Here is a 22,877-nt window from a genome sequence, read left to right on the forward strand (position 1 = left end):
TAAGGTAAAGCTGGAGAGAGACCTTTTACAAGGACAAGTAGTGACAGCACAAGGGGAGTATCTTTAAACTGAAAGAGGGTAGGCTTAGATTAAATATAGGGAAGAAATTCTTTAATTTGAGGGTGGTGAGACATTGGCATAAGTTGCCCAGAGAAATTGCGGATGTCCCACCCCCAGAAGTGTCAAAAGCTGGATGGGGCTTTGAGCAACCTGGTCTAGTGGGTGGCCTCCCTGTCACAGCAGGGGGAGTTGGAGTATGGTCATTAAGATCCCTCCCAATCCAAACCATTCTCTAATTGTATATCCATATGGAGGCAAATACAAATACATACACTTTGAATATAGAGGGCAGGAGAAACTGTAATTGCTAACAACTAATTACACTAATCTCCTGCAACAAACTTTGTTTCTTAAAAATATTTTCTAAAAAAGATTTTCTTAATTTGCATTCTCTGCAGAAGACTGAAAAGCATATAGTATATGGACAGTGAATTACCAAAGCCATCTTACTAAGGCTTGGAACACTGTTTATGTTGGACAGCAAAGAATGTACATGAATCTTATCAATCCCCTTATCTCTGTTCCACTTTCCTTTCCTCTTGAATAATTATCCTATTCCCACTCTCCTTCTAGCTCACAGCCTCTCAGCCCTATCAAGACAGACAAGTGATCACTCTTTGCGGCCAACTATCCAGTCAAAACATCAGCAGAAACCAACATGGGAGATCATTTCACACCTCTTACAAAGTTGCTTACTACAAGAAAATAACTTGGTCACAAATCAACTCTATGACAACTATCTTGGAAAACAGCAAAGACTCTCTCTAAAAACAGTCAAAGTGCTTTCCTCCTCAACAGGTGGGTTTAAAGGCAATGAAATTATCTAGGCCCAAAATGAGGAGCACAGGGTGCAAAAGGCTCTGCAGATGATATGGTTCTGCACTCTGGACATTCATATCAACAGGAAAAAATTCACATTTTCAAAAGAAGAAATATGTAGAAAGAAAGCTGCTAAGAAATAAAGAGCAAAACATGAACAGCAGGTTCTCTGTTGACTTCATGATCATAAAACTCTGAATATTAACTCTGAATTAACAGTACTATTTGCCACAACAACATGGTGATTCTGGAAGTACCTTCTGCAAGTTAATGAAAATATGAACCTGTATTTTCAGTTCCAGAGGATGGCAGTTACAGGAATGTGAGAGGGACTAGTTGCAATTTGTTTCTATTGAGACCAGTTTGATCTTTTAAAAATTATCATACTCAAATGTCCCAGGATGACTGTTTTTTCTTCATCTCCACAAAAAAAAAAAAAAAAAAAAAAAAAAAGGAAGAAATTATTTTAAATCATAAATATTATTGGACAAATTAGAACTAAATTTAAACAAATTAGGAATGTACTAAGTGTACAACTATGGAAGCTGATGCAGTGTTATCTGGAAAAGCCAGCTAATGCTCTGTACTAATAGCACCCATAATTTTATCTCCCAATTGTCTGGCCTAGTATGTATCCTTTATCTGAGAAAAGTTCAGAAATACATACAGATGTTATTCCACTGAACACATGTATTTTCATGCTTAAGTGGTGCAGAGAAAGACAGCAAACAGGATTCCTTTGAGCCCAAGACAGGGCAAGGGGGAAAGCTCCCTCTCAACAAGAACCCACCAAACAATCATATTGCAGATTTGCTCTCTAGGAAGTCTGCACGGTAAGAAATATGCCTTTCGCTTCCTGATTTCGTAGAAGAGTTATAATGATCAGAGATAACATCTGCAGGGAAATGAAGGCACAGTTCTAGTAGATTTTTGATAGCAATTATATTGAAGTAATTACTATCTTCTGGATAAAAGGTCTTCATTTTCCCTGTGTGCACTGCAGTTATGGGAAGGAAGTAATAGAAAGTTAGTGTGAGAGAAATTATTTTTCCAGCTGGATCACTTCTCCAATTATGTTCACCACACAGACACACAAACATTTGTACTAGCACAACAGGAAGACCTTTTCTCAAAAGGTCTACACTCTACAGATATGCAATTAATATGAAGAGGCAACACGAGGCTGACTGAGATTTAAGGCAAAGCTGGTTCTGCCAACTGCTAATTAGATAAAATTCTGTGTAGTACATTTCCTCCAGTCATTCCAGAGTTAAAACACAGCAGAAAACCATGCAATGCTACTGAGCACTCTTGCTTCTGCAATAGTCTCAAAGTAATTTTGCAATGTTTTTTATTGTTTATCCTTACAAAGTAAGACTGACAACAGTATCAGCAAGGAAAAAAAAAGGAAGAAAAACCTGATGTCAAGGGCTGAAGTATTAACCTGTTGCTGAGGACTAGCTCAAGTGTGCTGAAAGATGTTGTTTCAATTAATGAATCACAGGCCTCCAAATAATGTTGATCTAATTTGTTTTAATTCAAGCTAATCAAAGAGACCTCCTTGCAGTCTCTTCTCATTCTCACCTCTGGGTGTTAAGCTTTCCTTGTTGCCTTCCTCTGTATCTTTTGTAGTCTACATAATACTTTCTGGCCAGAAATGCACATAGCAAGTACTCAAATGGGGGGCTCCCCAAAAAGGTTTGTGAAAGCATGCCATTTGTTTGCAGTAATTTTCCTAAAGATTTCTAAAACTTAGCCTGTCAGAGGACAGTAAGCTGATAGTTAAAAAAAACCCAAACAAACAACCAAAAAAAAAACAAAAAACCCCTAAACCAAAACAAAACAAAAAAAACCACAAAACCCCCCCAAAAAACCCTCAAAACCATTGAAACCAATATTTTCCTATCTTGCAGAACTTTCCTTATCAAAGACATGGATTTTTCTGTAATTAATATCAAATATGTTCTCTGCTACTCTGCTATACCTGGGATGAAATAGGAGGAAGAAAAGGCTGAAAAATAAATAGATTAAAATTATTTTTAAAAGTAGGTTAAAATTATTTTTATAAGAAATTTAAAAATTCAGTACTGATTTACTGATCCTTCTTCAAGAGAAACCTCAAAGAGGTACTTCCAAATTAGTAATCTGATGCAGAAATTCAGAAAGTCTTTCCAAAGAAGTTAGTTAACAAAACAGTCCATGCCACCTTAATGACTCAATAGGATGTACAGCCATCTTAAGTATAAGGAAAAAACTCAAACTCTCTAAACCCAGGTGCTTTTAATTAATTTTACACAGCAAACATGGTGGGAGAAGAGGGAGTAGGAGGAACAACAAAAATAAAGAAACAAAAAAACAGTCGTAACTTCAAAGAAGTCCTTTTATTTGTGGCATTTTCTTTCCCTTATACGCTTTCAGTGTTCTTCCCAGCAGACTCCTACCAAGGAGATTAATTTAAATGCCAAATCTTACATGGGAGGTGAAAAACACTGAAATCAGTTACCAAGTATATGCAAACACCATCAAACACTATTTTTTTGCAATTTGAGAGACACCATGCAAAACAAAGTGCCAGGTGTTTGTTCTGCAGTCTCAGGGTGCTAGTACATGCAATGTTATCTTTCCCCTGTATAAACTGAGAAATAAGCTGCCCCTGTGGCTAGGAGACCGCTTACTCCTCTGATGGAATCTGAAACACACTTTGCATTATAGGGAAAAGGTTAATTCTGCTCAACAACATGCTGTGCCCTTCAGTATCTGATTTTATGTACCATTCCATGGATAGCTGGTTTTAACAGCTCATTTATTTTTCTTCAAGTGCAGCTTTTGAAACTGAATATTTTGATGCTTTCCCTGGAAGCAGATAGCATCAGACCCCTTGTGTGAGGGCAAATACAGAACCACAATGAGAACATCCAGTTAATACAAAAAAAAGTCACAAAAATGAGATACTGTCTGAAGCATGAAGATTATTAGATACAAAAAAAGCGGACTTTATAAAGAAAAATATTCATTGAGCATAGTAAAAAACTATCTGCTTCAGAATTTTTATATATCCCCTGGAGTATTTAATATTGGTCAGGAATCTCACTGATTCATGATGCCAGAGAGAAAAAGCTCTGGGGCCATTCATCACCTGCCAACAACCAAAAAAAAACCCAACTTGGATAAATAGCAAGGAATTTAAGAATTAAGAGCCTATTTCAGTCTTGGATTCAGTAAACTCTCAGAAATAATCAGGGAGTTCCAGCAAGATAACATCGACACTCAAGAGAACTCATTCAATGCTTCAAACTCCTAGGGGACCTCTAGGACCAGTAGCATGAACCAGTTCATCTATACTGATGCCAACACAGAATAACCCTCCAAGAGGAAAAGGAAGTAGCATTTTATTTTACTCCCAGATCATTTCTGCTTGTTATTAATTTTAATAACAATATAAAATTAATAGGAAGCATAAATAAAATATGAATCTATAAAATAAAATATATCACTTATTTAACAGAAAGAATGTAAATCAGTGAAAGAGGAAGGAAATTATTTTAAGGAAGTTCCTTTGATAAAGATTCAAACATTCACATGGGATTAAATTATAGCATCTCTATTGTTCCCTAATAAACACTAGGAAATAGAGGTCATTATTCTACATCCCTGATGGCTTGCTGCTGAAATCATTGGAAATGCGGTGGGGATGAATCTGACTTTTTATCCAATTTACAGTACATGTGAAGCCCAAGACTAGTTTTGTTGGAGTTTTTTTAATGCACTATTTACCAACAGCATCATTAAATTAACACCACCACAAAATGACAGACCTCATCAAAACCTAAGGCTGTACATCATAAAAGAAGCTATCTTATGCGTTACTTTTTCCTTTGTTTTCTTTTCAAGGGGAAATGTGTTGCATGGCCTCTGTTTTTTCTGACTACACATCAATTTTTTAGCATCAAGAAATAAAAGACAAGGATAAAAGAAGCTAACTTGCAATAATCACCAAATTATTACTGCTGCCAGTAATAATGGCCACAAGGCCTTACAAAACAGAATATTTATGTGACCTACAGTTTCATTTGACTTTGTACTTCAGTGTTTTTCCTAATAATACCATTTATAATGTCTTGTTTCATTAGCTTCTTCTGAAAAAAGAAAAAATTTCTGGTTCTTCTGGTTCTTTATGTGGGAAGGAGAGAAGACTTGCTAAACACCTTCTCAAACTATTTCCTTGACCACTGGAAACACTTAATTTATACAATCAGCAGACAAGCACTCCAACATTGTGTTCACTAAGACAAAAATATAATTTGACTTATGAGGAATTTAATAGGCATCAGATTAGAAATAAATTGGTCACATGGATACATACTTTTTTATACTTTTCATATTCTAACCTGATTAGTGCACTTATAGGTATGCTCATAATATAACAAAAGAAAGTTCAAGGCAGGGAAACAAGGCCATTAGCTGTATACAAAATTAATATCCATCACTCCATATGCTCATACTTCCTGCATTCACTGATAGAATAGTGTCTTTTACTATCAGTAGTATGATGAAGTGTATCCAAAAATAGCTGCAACATTGCCTAGATGTTTTTCTCCACATCTTCTACAAAATGTCAGAAAGAACAAGCTTTTTAAAAATAACTTTTGCATGTTTTCTCTCTTTATGCAGAAGGAAATTAAATTCTTAAAGACCTGCATGCCATGTCTCAAGCTTTCCCATCAGCTGAGAACCTTGTTTAATATTGTCACTAAGCTGCAAATTGGCTGACTTTAAGTGCTTCCAGCAGAGAAATCTTAGTGTATGCATAATGCTCCAAACTTCCTCACAAGCAAGCAAAAGTGCTCTGAAGATTCCACAGTTAAATTACAAGTTTGTCAAGCAAAAGCCTTACACTAGGAATCTATTTGACACACTGATCCTCACGGGGACCTCTGGATTCTATGACATGTAGAAAATGGCAGTAAGAAACTGGGGAATAAAAAATCCACATCTTTGACAAAGGTGATACTTTTATTCCAGTAATAATTAAACACATTCCACCAACAGGCAGCTCAAACATTTTAAAACTAGAGAAATCCTAAGTTTGATAAATTTTCTCATGCATATATAACTACCATGAAAACTGTGCATCCTCAACGTTCTCATTCTAGACAGAGAATGGGAAATTAATGAGGTCATTCCAAACTGAGTGAAAAGGTGGATACAAACAATTTCCTGTCAAGAACAGCTTCTCCATATGCGGAGACCCTGCAGGAACCCACACTGGAGCAGCCTGTTCCTGGAGGAATCAATCCTGTGTAAAGGACACACGCTGGAGCAGATCATGAAGAACTGCAGCCCATGGGAAAGACTCATGTTGGAGAAGTCTGTGGAGACTGTCCCCCGAGGGAGGGACCAATACTGGAGCAAGAGAAGAGTGTGAGGAGTCCTCCCCATGGGGAGGAAGGAGGTGCAGCCCTCATCCCCTGCCCTTCTTGCCACTGGCAGGGAGGAGGTAGAGAACTGGGATTAAAGTAAAACCTCAAAAGAATGGAGGGGCAGAAGAAGTTTCTTTAAGATTTGGGTTTTGCTTCTTATTACCCTACTCTGATTTGCCATTAAATTATACAGATTTCCCCAAGTCAAGTCTGTTTTGCTCATGACAGTGATTGTCAAGTGATCTCCTCCTGCCCTTATCTCAGCCCATGAGCCTTCCCTTATATTTTCTCTTCCCTGCCCAGATGAGGAGGGCAGTGACACAGCAGCTTTGGTGGACACTGCTAATCCAACCAGGGTCACACTCAGCTATACAATCCATGCATTCCATGGAAATCTTATTGATATAGAACAAAACATATAATTCCATCTGACTGGTCTTTTTTCACTTAAAATTATTAATTTTTTTGCCTTCTTTTATGCTAAAGGCCTTCCTACATCTTTTACAAAAAATACTATATGGCAAGATTAACTATAAACCAAAGAGAGGCCATAAACTTCTAAAACTGAAAATGGTAGTGCCTCCTCTGAGGGGAAAAAAAAAAAGAGGGGAAAGAAAGAGAAAATAATAGGATTTTTTTTTACATATTATGAAAGACTAATGCGCTTGAAAAAATAAAACCCTCCTCTAATAATTGCTTTTTTCTTTCCTAATAGTTAGCTCATAACAATCTTTAACTTAAACTGGAAAGCTATCAATTTTAAAACATTGTTTAACTAAGGAACTAATAAGTGTTCTGCTAACCAACTTTTAAGGTGGTAAGTATGGAACAGTCACCTCACTCTTCCAGCTACCCAGGAAAAAATGTTTTGCATGAAGTAAAAAAATAATTACACTTCTATACATTTAAGTGATATTAGCTATGCAATTGTACTAAATAAATGTTATGACTTTGCCATTTTAAAATATTTATATAAACAGAAATAGTGGGAGAGCAATTCTATGGCTATTTACTTTGAGGTTAAGACAAATTTATATAAATTTTTTTCTCAATTAGTAAATCTGTTCCAGTCTGAATCATAAAAGCCTTACCTCAATGTTCTAAGTACCCGTAAGAGAAAGGAAAACGGGCACAGACATAATCTTTGAATGGATTAGAGTGAGTTAAACTTTCACGATATTTGAAAATTCCCCTACTGATGTTAATTGTTAGCTCACTCCTTTATTCATGACTGACTCTGAAGGAAGGACAAAAATAGCTTCATTACTCACCTGGATTTTTTTAAAAATAGTTCCATTAAAATACACCTAAAACCTCTTTAACAAAGCTATATTAGAATAGAAATACAAAACTCAAAGCAAACAGCAGATTCAAGCAGCATAAGGACGCCATACCAGACTGATCCATAATGTATTCTACAGGAGTTTCTCTCGGGTGATGAATTTGCTTTCTTTTCTTATCACTTACTTCTCAAATTCTTGGATTACTGGCATACATTCACTGGACAACACTCAGGAGTATTTCATTAAATACAAATACAGATCTACATCTCCAGTATAAGCTTTTTGCAGGAAGGGAAAGGTACACCAGGATTCAAAGCTTATTGTGGGTCAGGGAGCTAGAAGGTAGGAAATTAGAGAAAACCATTTTTGAATCGATGAAAATATCTTTGGTTGAACAGTTTAATAAAAATTGCTGTAGTTTGTGCTAGTACATTTCTGCCTTTGTGTAAGAATTCCAAATAATTCTTATGATGTACTAAACCTCTACTACACAAATAAAATTTTTAAAAAATCACTTCAGAGAGAATAGGAAAAAAGTATACTATTTTACTCAAGGAGAAATCCAATGCAAGATTACTGCCAGCAAACTTACCAGTCGTCTTCTCTCCTCTTCAACAGCAATGAGAAGCCGAGCAAACTCCTTCAATGACTGGGCTAAAAAGGAAACAAAGAAAAAGAATGTTCTGCTTAAAATCAGATTTTAAGACCAGTTGAGTCCATTATCTGGATTGAACCTACAGTGGTAAAATATTTCTCTTATACTGCAATGTTATCAGTAGCCTTAAATGAGAGAGACTGAAGTGGGCAGCAGGTCAAGAGCAAAGAAAAAGAACCTGAATCTTAAGAGTCATATGTATTTTAAAAATAATTTTTTAATGGAACATGACAAACTGAATTTCCTGAAATATGGAAAGATCAGTCTCAAAACAGAAGAATTCTTCTTTCACCCACAAAATTCACTTTAGCATACCAGGAACAGAAAGAAAATAATTGAGTTTCTCCCACTAAGGTGGGAGAACAAGTATTTGAAAGAACTATGAAAAATCTGAGTAAATATTTGAAACTCACTGTTTTAGAAGAAATGCCAAGAGTTTAGATTTAACTGCTCTTTGGCTTTATGTTTTACAAGGACAAGGTCTCAGGTGACCCAAATAGATGATTGATTTATAAGCTTTGAATTCTGTTACAACTGTGACAGAGTATTTGCTCAAAATTGTTTTCAAATAGAAGTCAAAGGGCTGAAGCAGAGTCAATAGAAACATAATACAAGAATTAACCCCTAAAAGAAGGCAAGAGAGAGGAAAACATTCTGAAAACTCTTAAGACTTAATTTTCATGTAAGCAAGTGGTACAAACCTGTTTAGAAAAATATTTATTTCCATTTGTATTACTTTCTCAAGGGCATAGGGGTTACTCAGATTCAGCACCACAGTCTCAGAGGTGACAAACTCAGAGAACAATCATGTGAAGAGAGCTAAGTAACTGTTTTTATTTTCTCCTGATGCAACCAGCAGTAATTGCTACCAGTGACAGGATGTCTAAAGCTCTGAACTCAGAATACAGATTGCTAAATAATACAGTTTCTCACAATAAACTTGAGGCAATCTCAATTATTTTGAAAGAGGTAAAAAAAACAAACCATGGAAGTAAAATTCAGATTTTCTCAAAAGAACAGGATTGAAAAATTCTTCACAGTTAACCAACGTATAGTGCTGACAGTATGCTAATGGAACTCCATCTCTTAGTTATTTTTTCATCTTAAATGTTTTTTGTGTTAGTCTCCAATAATATGGTTTTATCCCTTCTCAACCTCTCTAAAAGATTTACGAAAATTAGTACATTTTCTAGAAAGTACTGGATTAGATCCTTTAAGAAGGAGCTAGTATCTGGCTTGCCTTAGCTGCCTTGTCTGCATTCATGAACTGCTACTTAGTTTTTGGACCATTCCTAAATAATTTCTACTCTTTATACCATCTGGACCTTGCAGAGGTCACCCATGCATTCTCCTTTCTCTCTCTCAACTTTTACAGTTGAAGAACACTTTGCTATTTGTTTCAATTTCTTCTGCAAAAAATTACATAGATAAATTTTTTGCAACTATGATGCTATACTTGCATATCTCGACCTTTAAGTCATTGTTTGCTGAAAAATTCATTTTTTCCATTATGAGTTCTTGGGTTAGTCCAAATACACCTGGCAAGTTAAAAGTCCATCTACTTGGAACTTGAGTCCTTTCCTTTAATATTTTTCCCTGAGAACACAGGCACCACAAGATTTTGCCAGTTTTTTCAATATCAAGAATTTCATTTTGATATCCACTGAATTACTTCAATCTCTTAGCTCATAATATCCCAAGAAAAAAAGCCCAAAAAATAGGTAAAGAAATAAGATGATTAACTGATTGGTTACACCTGACTAGGAAAGAATCTGTAGAGTGTTACACTCAAGAATATCTAAGTACTCAATATGAAATGCTAAAACCTAAATAAAAAATTAGCCAAACAGACATGGCTAAACTATGAGGATGTGGAGCGGTGGGGGTGGAGGGGGGGGGAGGGGGAGAGGAAGAAGGGGGGTGTAAAAGAAACCCAAACCAAAAACCCATACCAGAAGCTTTTGATTCATCTTTTGAATTTCAAGGCAGAACCAGAGAGTTTTTTAGTTTGAAAGTTGAAACATTTCTTAGGATTTAAATAAATTCAGGTCAGTCACAGGGAAAAAAGCATATAAAATATGCTCTGTAAGTGTGCAAATCAATATTTTCCTCAGTATTTGACACTAATAGTGTCTAGTCTGTCACCTGTACAGTGCCTCAGCTAAAGACTGAGAAACTGTCTTCATCTTTTCTTCCCCACTGGCTCATCTTTGGGGGAATGACAAAGGTCAGTTTCACTAAGAACACAGAACCAACACTCTTCCACAGCTCTAAGACAACCCCCCTCGATCTTATGAGACTTTGATTGCAGAGACACCTTCATATCAAAACTGACTACACCTCTGCTGCTTGCTGCCCAGCATCCACATCCACGTCCACAATCCAGCCATGAGGTGTCCTACTCCAGCCCAGGAGGTGCACATTGTGTTATTCAGAGCAGAGTGAGGGATGCACACCCAGTACAGAGTTCTGCAACACGGACATCTCTGCTGACCCCAAGGGTTCTTCTGTTCTTGTAATGCCACCACATACACTGAGAAAGGCTTCACCCATGCCAGCTCTCCTGCAACAGCCCTGACTACTGCAGTACTGATTTTCCATGTGACTACACCCTTCTTCCCATACAACCCCACTCAGTGTGGCCTCATCACAAGCCAGGGTCTGTCCCTAGAGAACTCCGGGACTCTGCGGAAGGGAAGGGAAGGGAAGGGAAGGGAAGGGAAGGGAAGGGAAGGGAAGGGAAGGGAAGGGAAGGGAAGGGAAGGGAAGGGAAGGGAAGGGAAGGGAAGGGAAGGGAAGGGAAGGGAAGGGAAGGGAAGGGAAGGGAAGGGAAGGGAAGGGAAGGGAAGGGAAGGGAAGGGAAGGGAAGGGAAGGGAAGGGAAGGGAAGGGAAGGGAAGGGAAGGGAAGGGAAGGGAAGGGCACAAAGCCTGGGCACAAGGTACAGACATCTAACTCTGGATTCACAGCTCTCAACAGGAAACAAACAGATATTTCAACAATAATAATTTGAGGTGCTTTTGTGCAGAAAACCAGAAGATTCAGAAATCAGACCTGTCTGTGTCAGATATAGCGCACTGTCTGTCAGGACACAGGCATTACACACCTGCCTCACAATCTTTTCTTAGTAATGCTACAACATTTTTTAAAATCTACTTCTTTTTAATTAGAATAGACACAGAAGAATTAAAGTGAAGTTTGTAAATACAAAAGGGGGTGGGAGGAAGAAGAGTCAAGTATTTTGCAAGGGGAAATATCATGGGAATGTGCTGATAAGAAATAAATTCGGAAAACACACCAATAATATGAAGTACAATATGCAGCCTAACATATTAAATATAAAGACATTTTTATTTTTTTTCGTAAAGAATTATTTTTTATGGTGGGCCATTTAAAGGAAAATAAAGAGCTGACTCAGTATTTCATTCTAAGTTATTAGGCGATATTAACTTAAAAATCCCAATAGTGTTACAGTCTACTTTTTATTTAAGGGCTACTCAAAAGGACTTGTAAGATACATTTGGTATCATGATTGAAATAATGCCTGTGAAAAGCAATGACCAATAAGCAAAATGTGTACCCAGAATGTGTACCCAGATATACACCTGTGGTCTCATTCATCACAATCACAACAGGTTGCCAGCTGCTCTCTCTGGAGTATTCACAACTCAACAACAATGAGCTGCAAAATTTCCCTTTTTCAGGAGAAAGGGCTCCCATTATTTAATTTATCAAAAAAAAAGCTACTCTCTTTACTTTTAATTGAAAAGTGTTTCAATTAATTTGCTTCATAGAGAAACAAACTAACAGTACCAACAGCTTAAACATTAATGGTGTAGATCAACAATGTCCTTTTTTTTTCCAATATTCTTATAATTTCAAACACATGGTACAGCTCCACAAAGAACTACACTCACATAATTAAAAATGAACTGCAGTTTGATGTAGAATCTGGATTACTGCATTGAAATGAAACCAGTTGTTCATAGGAAAAAAAATGCACCTAATAAATCTTATGAAGTTTTATATACTTGTGTAGAGAATGTATCACCTTAAAATAGCATGTCTGTGGAAATTACTGAAGCTACTCTATCAACCTTAGCTTAATCTTTAAGAGAACAGTGCTACACTGTACCACTAAATGTCACACACAATAGATATGACATCATCTACAGTTAATGACAAAAGGCTGACAAAGTGTAAGACACATATAATAGTTTTGCACGATCAATACTGAACTGAAAGACATAAAGCCAAGTTTGGAAGGTAATGTTCAACCCAGGACAGAAATTAAAAGCCACTGTGGAAGACAATATATAATGTTCAACCCAAGACAGAAATTAAAAGCTACTGTGGAAGACAATATAAGTGAATGTTCTTTTCTGTGGGCTGTTGCTTAAATTTCCATTTATACACTCAGTCTTAAATGATGCATAGAAAATTTTTAATTACTATAAAGTACACAAAACAAGAATTTTTTGCATTATGAGCAGATATCATCACCATCTTCATATATGTGAATGCCAGCATGGAAAAAATAATACACACAGATATATGTCACATGTTCTTATGACACCTTACTGTATGAAAGGCAAAAATGAGCAAGACCATCAGAGATTTCCTTATGTCTTCCTGATGTGACTGAGGAACTGTCAGGACTGTGCTGTGCATTGCTCCCAGTACTCTTTGGCAGGAAGGTCAGTCAAGTGCATCCTCCAGAACCAGTCATACCTAGCACAGATAGCAATAGCTGGCCTGAATTCATGCTTGAGCACGAACTGCCGCTAAAGTCTAGAGGGGAGGTTTTTCCTGTAAATAATACATCACTGAAACAGAATTCAAGATAGACCAATGTCCCATAAGGAAATTTTCTAAGGATTAACACTTGTTTACTAGACTTCTGTGAGAAAGCAGAATAAATGTAAGATCCATGAAGGCTGGGAGAAAAGGCTTTCTTTTCCAAATCTAAAATTACAGTAAATATATTACGAAGAAGTCGTTAGTTAACATTTGTATTTCCAGAAATTTTAATGGTTAGCATTTATCGCAGCCACAACAAGCAGTTTTTCAACAAATCACAACAGCAAATAAAATTTCCATCCGTCTTTCTATGGCTTTAAGGCATATTGAAAAAGTATGTGAGGTGCTGGTGATGGGGGGGTACAGTAGGTAGGAAAAGAGTAGCCACAGAATGCTTCCTTTTAGATAGAAAAACCCAAACATTTCAGAGTAACACTGCCAGGCCACAACAGGTATGAAGAGACAATCATCTGCTTTCTCAGTAATTTCTACTTAACAAGAGCTGTGGATGTCATTAAAGCCACAGAGGATCTGTACTGTCTATTAGCAGGTAACTAAATTGGATGTCTCAAAATATGACCACTATGGCAAGTTTTCACATTACAAAATAGAATGCAGAGGAGGACTGTCTCAAAAAAAGACTCCCAAAGCCTGCCATTATCTTGGTCTTTCAATATGTTGGCTATAAATTTAAATTGAGCCTTATTTTATACAAGAGAGGTTTCCTTTACCACTGTCATGACCCGGACTGATTTGTTAATGATCCTTTCCGCCCCCTATTTTTCCTACTGAATTAAACTTATAAAACATAAAAAGGGTACAATTACCTAGAGCTTTAAAGGGAATTATGGGTGAACCCAATGGGAACAAGCTGAAGGATCAACACCTTAGTCTACAAACAGAAATAATGAATAATTTATGCAAAATGTGAAAAATGTGAAATGTTCTTGAACTTAACGCATAGTAGTGGTGTGAAAGCATTTTATAACTAGTGTTGACTGGGCTGGAGCACCTTTGTAACGTAATTTAAAAAACAGTAGTGCAGGATGACTGCAACATTTTCCTACAGAAAAGAGCTGATGGTTTTATTTTTATAACGCATTTTCAGAAAAGCTATATTTGGACAAGAAGGCATATGTCTGATATGTCTGATTCCTAATTATTGCTCAGATTTGCTATTTTTTTTACCTACTGTTATTTCTTCTGCTATTTCTACCCTAGGTCGTCTTCCCTCACTTTCCAAATGGCAACATTTTTGGAGAAACTTGAGCTGGGAAGACTGAGCTCTGTACCATAAATAATACTTACTGGGAAAGCAGAAAAGACCACAAAATAGGAGAGGAGTACAGAATTTGAAATCAATGTTTATCTTAGTTATTTTGTCCCCTTCTGAACATCATTCCCAAGATAACAGAGGAAACACAGCAACTGCTTTCTTTTGCTAAGGTTTAAGAAAAATCAGTTAAGTATTTAGGTAAATTCCAGTTTGCAAGCTTGCAGCATGTCAGATACGCTTTAAGCTGAGTACTGGTGTCAAGAGATGAATTATGTTAGAAGATTCCATTGTGAAAAAAGAAGCTAGAATATCAAGATAATGGTTCATTTCTTCATGGGGTTTCAATCTCATTTTAAATTTGAGAAATTATTATTGTATGTGCTGCCCGATCCTCTCTGTTTGGTTCCTCTTACCTTCCTAATCTAGGTACCAGGTTTTATGGATCTGCAATAAGGACCTTCTGCATTCCTGTTGTCTGTGTTTACATTTACCACAGCCTCCAAAAGAACAGTAAAAGAAGTTATTTGAGCCTTCCTATAATAAAATGAAATGCACTTCTAGTAGTAAAAGACATAGGACGAAACAAAAATTCAAGTGTAGAGGTTTAAAGATTACATCAACATATTGCAGTATGGAAATACACTCAAAGTGACAATCATTTCTGCCAGAAGATAGTGGTTTAAATTTACAATCCAAATAACTACAAATTTCCTTGAAGACTTCCATCATGGCAAGAAACACCAAGGTACAGACAACCCTGTCTGGTCTGTACTGTTCTTGTGATAGAATCAAGACATTCTTAGAGCAGGTAATGTGAAGCTATTTCAGACTCAATAAGTGAACATTCTTACTATTTTCTCCATAATTAATCTGCAAGGACTTAATCCAATGCTTTTTTAATCAAATACTTCCATGATCTTTCAGATTTTGAAGCATCTCCCAGGGAGCACAAGTTTCAGTGGTAACTTTAATTCCTGTAGAAATTCCATCCTTGAACTGTGAGGAAAGGTATTTTGCCAATTTTTTTAAATTATTGAAAATAAGAGTGCTACCTCACATAAGGAAATCCAAATTAGCCAAAAAATTAATTATAGATTAGGAACAAAAAGTATGATAACAGCAAAGAGACAGAGATGAAAAATGCCTGTTTTAAAGCTTCTGCACAGAAATTACACAAATTAATCAGCAAGAAAAATGACAGAATTAAGCCCTTTATGCCCAAATTTTTGCTTCAAGGTCTATGTATTGTTCTCCAAATATGATCACATGTTCCATTACACACTGGCAAGCAGAGAATTTCATCAGGGCACAGCTACTCAAATACACCTAACTCAAAGTAAAGAAACCTCAGGGGTTCTCTTTATTTCATTTGAGTTAAAGCACTGCAAACTCATGAGTAAATTCAGTGGTAATTTTTTCTCCACATCATAATCAGGAGAATTTTGGCTCTTCACAGTATTAGAACACAGAGATATGATAATAAGTGCTGCAAATTTCCCATGAAAACAAAACCAACAATGAAATATCAGATATTCAGCAACAGCTTCCCCTTTGACCTCCCCTGGTTTATAGCATTTGATCCCGGTATGTTTCTAGGCAGTGTTCCCCACCAAGTTTCAAAGCCCTTCAATTGCAGGCCATATTCCAGGCACAAGCATTTGGGTTTTGTCACACTATAAAGGTGAGACAAACCAGCAGAAGAGGCCAGTGATTCCACAGCAAGAATGGAACCTCCTGCCCGAGCATCACACACATGTGCCTCACACTGCAGGCCAAGATGAGAACCATAAAAGGAACCAAATCAAGATCTGAGCTTAACTGAAGCCCAAAGCTCTGCAAGATGTGTTTGGCAGGACAGTGTAACATGTACATACCATATGAGGCAATTTTAACTCAAGAGTATTTTCACTTTGCAAAACTTAATGAGCAAATATAGCAAGGTATTTTCTGAAGTTTTTCCTAAACATATGCAAAGCATAAAGTACAGGGCTGCTATCAGAAGTAAAAATCCTTTCCCCTTTACAGAAACAAACTTCCACCAGGGTAACCATCCAAATCCAGTTACAAACAGTGCCATAACTGAGAATTCTTTGCTATAAAAAGTAGCTATCACGTCACAAATATTTAAACATACAAATACAAGCCTCGTACAAAAGTTAAAACAATTCTTTGAGCCAATCCATTTACACTTTCCACTCCACTACTTTTCAACAGAGGCCTACATAGAAAGCTACATGTTCATATACAAACTAAGAAGATTTGCAAGAAAGTCAGGTTATCTAGAATTCCCAGATTTACTGTCAGCACTTGTCAAACACAATACTTGGAGAGATAACCTGAAGACATGTGTAATGTTACACATTTTAAATAATTCCAGTTACTTGACTTAATATCAGTAAATTGCCATGCCTTGCTCATGCAGAAGCTCACAAAGCAAATACAAGTAGAAAATTCTAAATAGATCAAGCAAGGGCAAAACACTTCAGAGAGACCTGAAATTTTTTTTAAGCTCATAATGGCTGTGTATCCCACAGCATGCTTGTAAAAACAAAACAAAAACAAACCCACACCAAAGAATAATTCCACTACCACCATTACACTGTTAACACTTTATTAAAAATACAGCTGCATATCTACCCTGTCTTAGTGTTCTACTCTATTTATAAAAGCAGTACAGGTATTGAAAAGACATCATTCAATTTGGAAAATTTACCTATCTTGTGCAGCATGAATTCTTCAACACGGCAGAGATGTCGTAGAAAAACTTCATTCTAGACTCTATTAGTCTACAGCACCTCTTCTCAAATATGGCATCTTGGAGTGCCAGCAAAAACATTTTAAATCATCTAAATAATTTCTTCCATTTTCTTAGCAACATGAGAAGGATCTCTCAAGCAGTCCTGCGCTCACACAGAGCACTATATCAAAACCTGTCTACAAATGACTAACTCTCTTCTTGTCTCTCCCCTTCTACAGTTCTGTGAAGGGGTGGAGGCTTTTGGGACGAATCACAACAAATACACCATTTCTGCCATGTTCTTACAGAATAAAGAGATAAGTGATCATTAAAAAATGCTGCATCTCTATGCCACACTACAAAATGGGGTTTTACATTAGTGTACCTGTCAAAGAGAAATAAGCCTCTCTTTTCACCTGATGGAGCCACAGGCACAGCAGTGGAGCTGAGCTCCACAGCTGCCAAACTCAGCAGGGTGTGGGGAACAATATTCAATACATCAAATTCTGTCTAACAGGTACAAAGTGATCTTAAAGTGCTGCTGGAGACCTACTTTGAAAAAACAGCAGTTTGAATTGGCCCCTATTGAAAACTAACAGCATTCCAGAGAAGTTCATTTCATTCAATTAATCTTTACCTCAACTAAATTGACCATTAACCTTTGACTTGAACGGATCTGGCTTCGCCTGAGTTGACTGATATCCTATCACATGTCAGAGGAAGAACAGCTCTAAAAAACATGGAAGATTCAGAAATAGTTAAGTTCAAAGATAGATTCTGATGCACTCAGACTACAGTCCTCTCTTGCTCTCCCTCCCCCATCTCAGCAGAAAGAGTTGTGATATAAATGTACTGAGTACAAATTTTTCGTTCTAAGATAAGAATTGTTGCTTCAATCCCAAGTTTTTTTTTAACAGCTGAGTAACAAGACAACATAGGAAACAACCACTGTGCAATGTACAACATTGTTTGCAGCAACGTTAAGCTGCAAAAGTAATATTAAATCCTAGCATTCCATAAACAAAGGAATTAGAATTATGACTACATTTCAGGCTTGCCAATCCCCAATTCTTCAGAGACCCATCCATACTTTAGGTGAAGGAAAAAATCCTGATATTTTAGTCTTCCCAGCTGTACAAACCTTATTTGTGTGTGGCTCTTTATCAGCGCTGAAATAGGGGAAGTAAAAGCAAAAGCAATATATTCAGAATGCAACTGAGAATCACTAATACTGTTTTTCTGATTTTTAAAGTTTTTGCATTTATTACTTGAATAGTAGAAGAGTTTAGAAAAAATATCACCAAATACTTCAACAGATGTTAGGTTTGCTATAATCACTTAATTGAATTTACGCCTATAAAGGATCAAAAAGTTCCTGTGCTTAAAACTCGAAATTCTACTATGCATTTTGATTTCAGAAAGTACAAATCCTTTATCTTACTTGCTCAAACCTGAAGATTAATATCTCAAAGATGAGCTGATCAAACTACTATCTGTTTTGAAAATGAGTTCCTATTTCTCAAGAGGTATGCTAGCCTGACAACTCTAAAATGTTATGCCATTTTACTGGAAGTGTACTATATGCATTAACAGTACATACTCATTATTTTCAAAAGAACTCTATGAAACAGTACTCTAGTCCTCAGATTGTCTCCCTATGGGTATTCATGCTTCCACTGGGATGTCCAAATCTAGAAGTAACGAAGTTAAGTGACAAAGGAGAGGAAAACAGGTATGTTGAAGGCATGGAATGAGGACAAGAAAGTAGAATACACCTTCAAGCATCCAGGAGATCCAAATATCAGAGAGACACAAAAGCTAGTTCATATGGCTCTGTGAGTGGCATGGACTTGTCCATTCATCTATGCAGCTGTTCAGATCAAATTATGACTCATCTTAACTCCTTAGCAGAATGCACCCGGACAACAAAGTTGTTGTAGTCCATTGCCTGCCTCAACCTCTTTCTGTGCACAGTAAGAGCTGTATCTGAGACACCAGTCTGCAGTCCAGTACAGTAAGATGAACTAACATGAATTTTAGCTTCTGTTAGTATGCAAACTGCAAGGACTCAGGAGAGCTCCTACTGTCAGCTACTGCTGACACAGAAGAAAGTCAGGACAAACAGAAATGGCAGTAACTGCTTCAGCCACCCCAAATAATTTTTTTATTTGAACACTTTTCTTAAGGTCAACAGAGAATGGAGCATGCAAATTCCAACAACCTTCTGATAGTCATCCAAGAGAAAAAGAAACAACAAGGACTCTGTTGTTGATCTTATGTCACCTTTTCCTCCTGAACAGATAAAAATGTACTGCACCATTATTTTGTTTCCTGATCTGTCAGCCCCATTTGCCCTTCCAAAGCAAGGACAAGAGCTCTGGGATCGACCAACAGAATGCAACCTTCACTTTCTGGGGCAGATGTTGTTTTGAAGCCTTGATAGGACCCCAGCACTAGCATAAAATCATTCATTTCTTGAAGTCAAGAAACAATAGAGTTCCGGAAACAGGTGGCATTTGTTTAAATTGTCAAATATGCAACAGGGATTAAAAAAATAATGGTAGGAGCAGAATCAACAGATTTGAAAAAAACACTTTAGGCATTTCACACCCTGATTGTGCTGAGTTCCACAAATTGTTACCATTGAACTTCTCTATATAAAAATAATCCAATACAAGTACCAAAGAACACTGTCCTGTGATCTTACAAGTACCTTAAGCAAAATTGCTCTGAAAGTAATCTAAAATGTTAAATCTTAAAATTCATTCCTTCAGCTGGAGGAAAAGAGCTGGCAAATCTAAGCAGATAATTACTGTGGAAAAGCAGCATACAATCTTTCTATGCAAAAACTCTCCATTGTAAATAGCTTTCTAGTCTAATTCAGGACTCAACCCTTCCCCACCCATCTAAAATAAAACCACCTTTTGTAAACACACTTGTCCCTAATGTGTTCCACAGAGCAAACAAACTCAAGCACTAGAAAAGTTATTGGGATGATGCCTACGCTAAAAAAATCCACCCCCAGAACTCTGCCCTCAAGGTGGTGGTGAGATCCTGTTCTTTCTTTGCTTTGGATAAGGCAGTAGTAGACCTGAGATGCTGGAAGTAATTTTAAACTCATTTGGAATTTGGTAATTCCATTCAGAAGCCTGGCTGCAAATGGGAATTCAGTGCAAAGTAGGTTGAATATTAACCCCAAAAAGAACATTCTTGAACATGAAAGCTTAACCTCAAATAATTAAGGAGATGACCTGTAAGATATCCAAGTGATTCAGACTGTAGGTGGCTTGCCTGAATTTAATAAATAATTCAAGAAGAACCAAGCAAATTCAAGAAGGCATTACACACCACAAGCAACAATGGCTCTAAATAATGAGTAACCTGACATCTACCTTCTCAGATTCCTGATGAACCTCCAAAAGGCAGTGTCCTAACCTGGAGACTGCCAAGTCCATAGACTGATTGTCAAGATTTGTCTCTACACACTGTAGGCATGTATAAAGCTCCTATGCAATTTTTTTGTTGTTTTTAATTTATTTATTTGAATAAAGCATTGTATCCACAGCATGCACCACTAAAAATGTAATTTGATACCTCTTAAAGTCAATTAAATTTTTACATTGTTACAAAAGATGGGGGGAAAAGGAACCATCATTATTTTTTTCCTTTTTTTTTTTTTCTGTAGTTTTCTATACAAATTTCCTGGTACAGATCTATTTGCTGCTTTGAATTACAGGATGCTTGTCCTCTGATGAGCTCTCCAAGAGGGTAGAGCAAATTCTAACTGAAAAGCATTGTACACATGGATGCCCAGTATGAGAAAAAAAGAAGAATGAGCTTCTGGCATCACTGCTCAACTAAAACAAGAAAGGAAAACACAGCAGTGGCCTCTAACAAACAACCACTAGCAGCATTCTGCATTCTGGTTGGTTTTGAGTTCTTTCTCTCCAGTACATTTGAGTCAGTTTTTCAAAGTTCAATTTGAAACTAACTGCTGTAAACAACATAACTGCCAGGTATGAGCTAACAGTTCTGTAGATGGTTAGTAGCAAGCAATTTAATAATCCCATGAATGACTTGAGGTGTGAGTCAGCAAAGATCACGAGCCCCAGCCACTAGTGGCAAGAGAAGAATTCATTGCCCACAAGAAAAGATACCACATTTCAGAACTTCTGACCTATTCTTTGTGGCTCAATTAATAATAATTTCATAAATCATCATAATCCTATTACATTCTTAAATCAAGCATTTGATGCTACCTGAAACATCTGTCATAATATAATTCTGTGCAGGGAAGAAAACCCCAAACTTCAAAAGCAGCAGTCACAAAGTGAAAGACATATGCTTTTCTGGGCACTTTCCTAAACAGCACTTGATAATAAAACACTGATACTAAAATAAAACACCAGAATATCAGAATGTATTTCTTTCTTTATGGTTTTTTTTTTAATTCTGATGAGCAGGTTCTTATACTGCAGATATTAGATCTCACAGATATACAATTAGTCATAATACAAAATAGACACAAACTTGTTAAAGGCACAAGACAGAATTCCATTGAGTTAATAATGTTTATTATTTTCATCTCTAGCAGCCATAAACCAGTTAACACAAACAGAATAAAAGAGGATCAAAACAGGGAAATTCCTAGGGAGACATCCAGGTGACACAAGTTGAATAATACTAGGAGGAGCTCAGCAAACCTTCTCCTTGCAAAATTTATGCCTGCAGTGTATATTGAGGAAAAAGACAGATGATCATTAAAAACACTGTTTTTGCAGCTGCCCCATCCATGTAAAGTTCTATGTTGCCTATAAGGTTTGAAACATGTAAAAATCATGGATCAATTTTACACAAAACTCCCACTGGGCAAGATAAATGACTGACCTCCTTTACTGTCAATCTTAAGTACTTAATTTTTGTGCAAAATATTTACAAAGAGGGCTGGGAACAGGTTGATATGTCAAAAAAGCAAATGGCAAAGTGCTATAAAGTGTCGTTACTTCTGAGGAAAAGACAGTTGTTAGATTAGGAAAGCAACACCCTCTTCTCAGAGTAAGGGTGGGTAACATAAAGCTTTCATTACTACTGCTTTTTAGTGTTATTAATCTGCTGTCACTCATCTTGCTATTTTTGCATTAAAAATGCCATCTTCTGCAAAACTTTTCAGTAGCACAAAACACAGTCATAGCTTCACTGAATCACATGCAACTGGAGCTAATAACCATGTTCTGCCATCAAATAGTCATGCACTGCTGCAGATCACATGCTTCCACAAGCATTCCAAACCGGAGGAAGAGACAAAACCAGCAATTGTTGCTAGCTGTTTTATTTTTTAATGAGAAAAACTAGTAAAGATGGGGACCACTATTTCCCAAACCAAAATTTCTGGCAAAAAGATTAAAAACTGAAAAAGGTTTTATAGCTTGAGTCCTTTGATGTTCACAGTTAAAAAAACAACCAAAAACATAAGCGCTGTAACTGGTTTAAGGAACAAGGCAGTCTACATATCCAAGTAAGTCACAGAAATTCCTTACAACTCATGCATAACATGACTCTAAACTAGGCATGGTATATCTGAAAGTGACTATGAAGATAATATGCCTAACTTCCAGCAACATGTAAAAAACGACCTAAAATGCATTATACAGACACTGATAAGATTTTTTTTGTCAAAGAAGAACACCTCTTCTATGCAAAAATTAAATCCTTGTAAATAAAAGATAATAAATCATCAAAATTAGAAATCAAAGATAGGAATTAAAAAAAAACCAAAGCAACCCAAACAAATAAATCACTAGATTAAATAGAAAATGGATTAAAATAAG

General features: G+C 36.6%; 1 protein-coding gene across 1 annotated transcript in view; it reads right to left on the bottom strand.

Annotated features, from left to right (window-relative positions):
• ARHGAP42 (Rho GTPase activating protein 42) overlaps window positions 1-22,877 on the bottom strand; it is a gene marked incomplete at its 3' end in the record, with an annotated part of 136,672 nt that overhangs the window by 81,706 nt on the left and 32,089 nt on the right. Inside the window, exon 3 of the mRNA XM_084226694.1 lies at window positions 8,175-8,236. Coding sequence (XP_084082820.1) covers window positions 8,175-8,236 — 62 coding nt within the window. The remainder of the gene's footprint in view (window positions 1-8,174; window positions 8,237-22,877) is intronic.

The sequence above is a fragment of the Fringilla coelebs genome (assembly GCF_963513975.1).
Source record: "Fringilla coelebs genome assembly, chromosome: 2".
NCBI classification, from domain to species: Eukaryota; Metazoa; Chordata; class Aves; order Passeriformes; family Fringillidae; genus Fringilla; species Fringilla coelebs.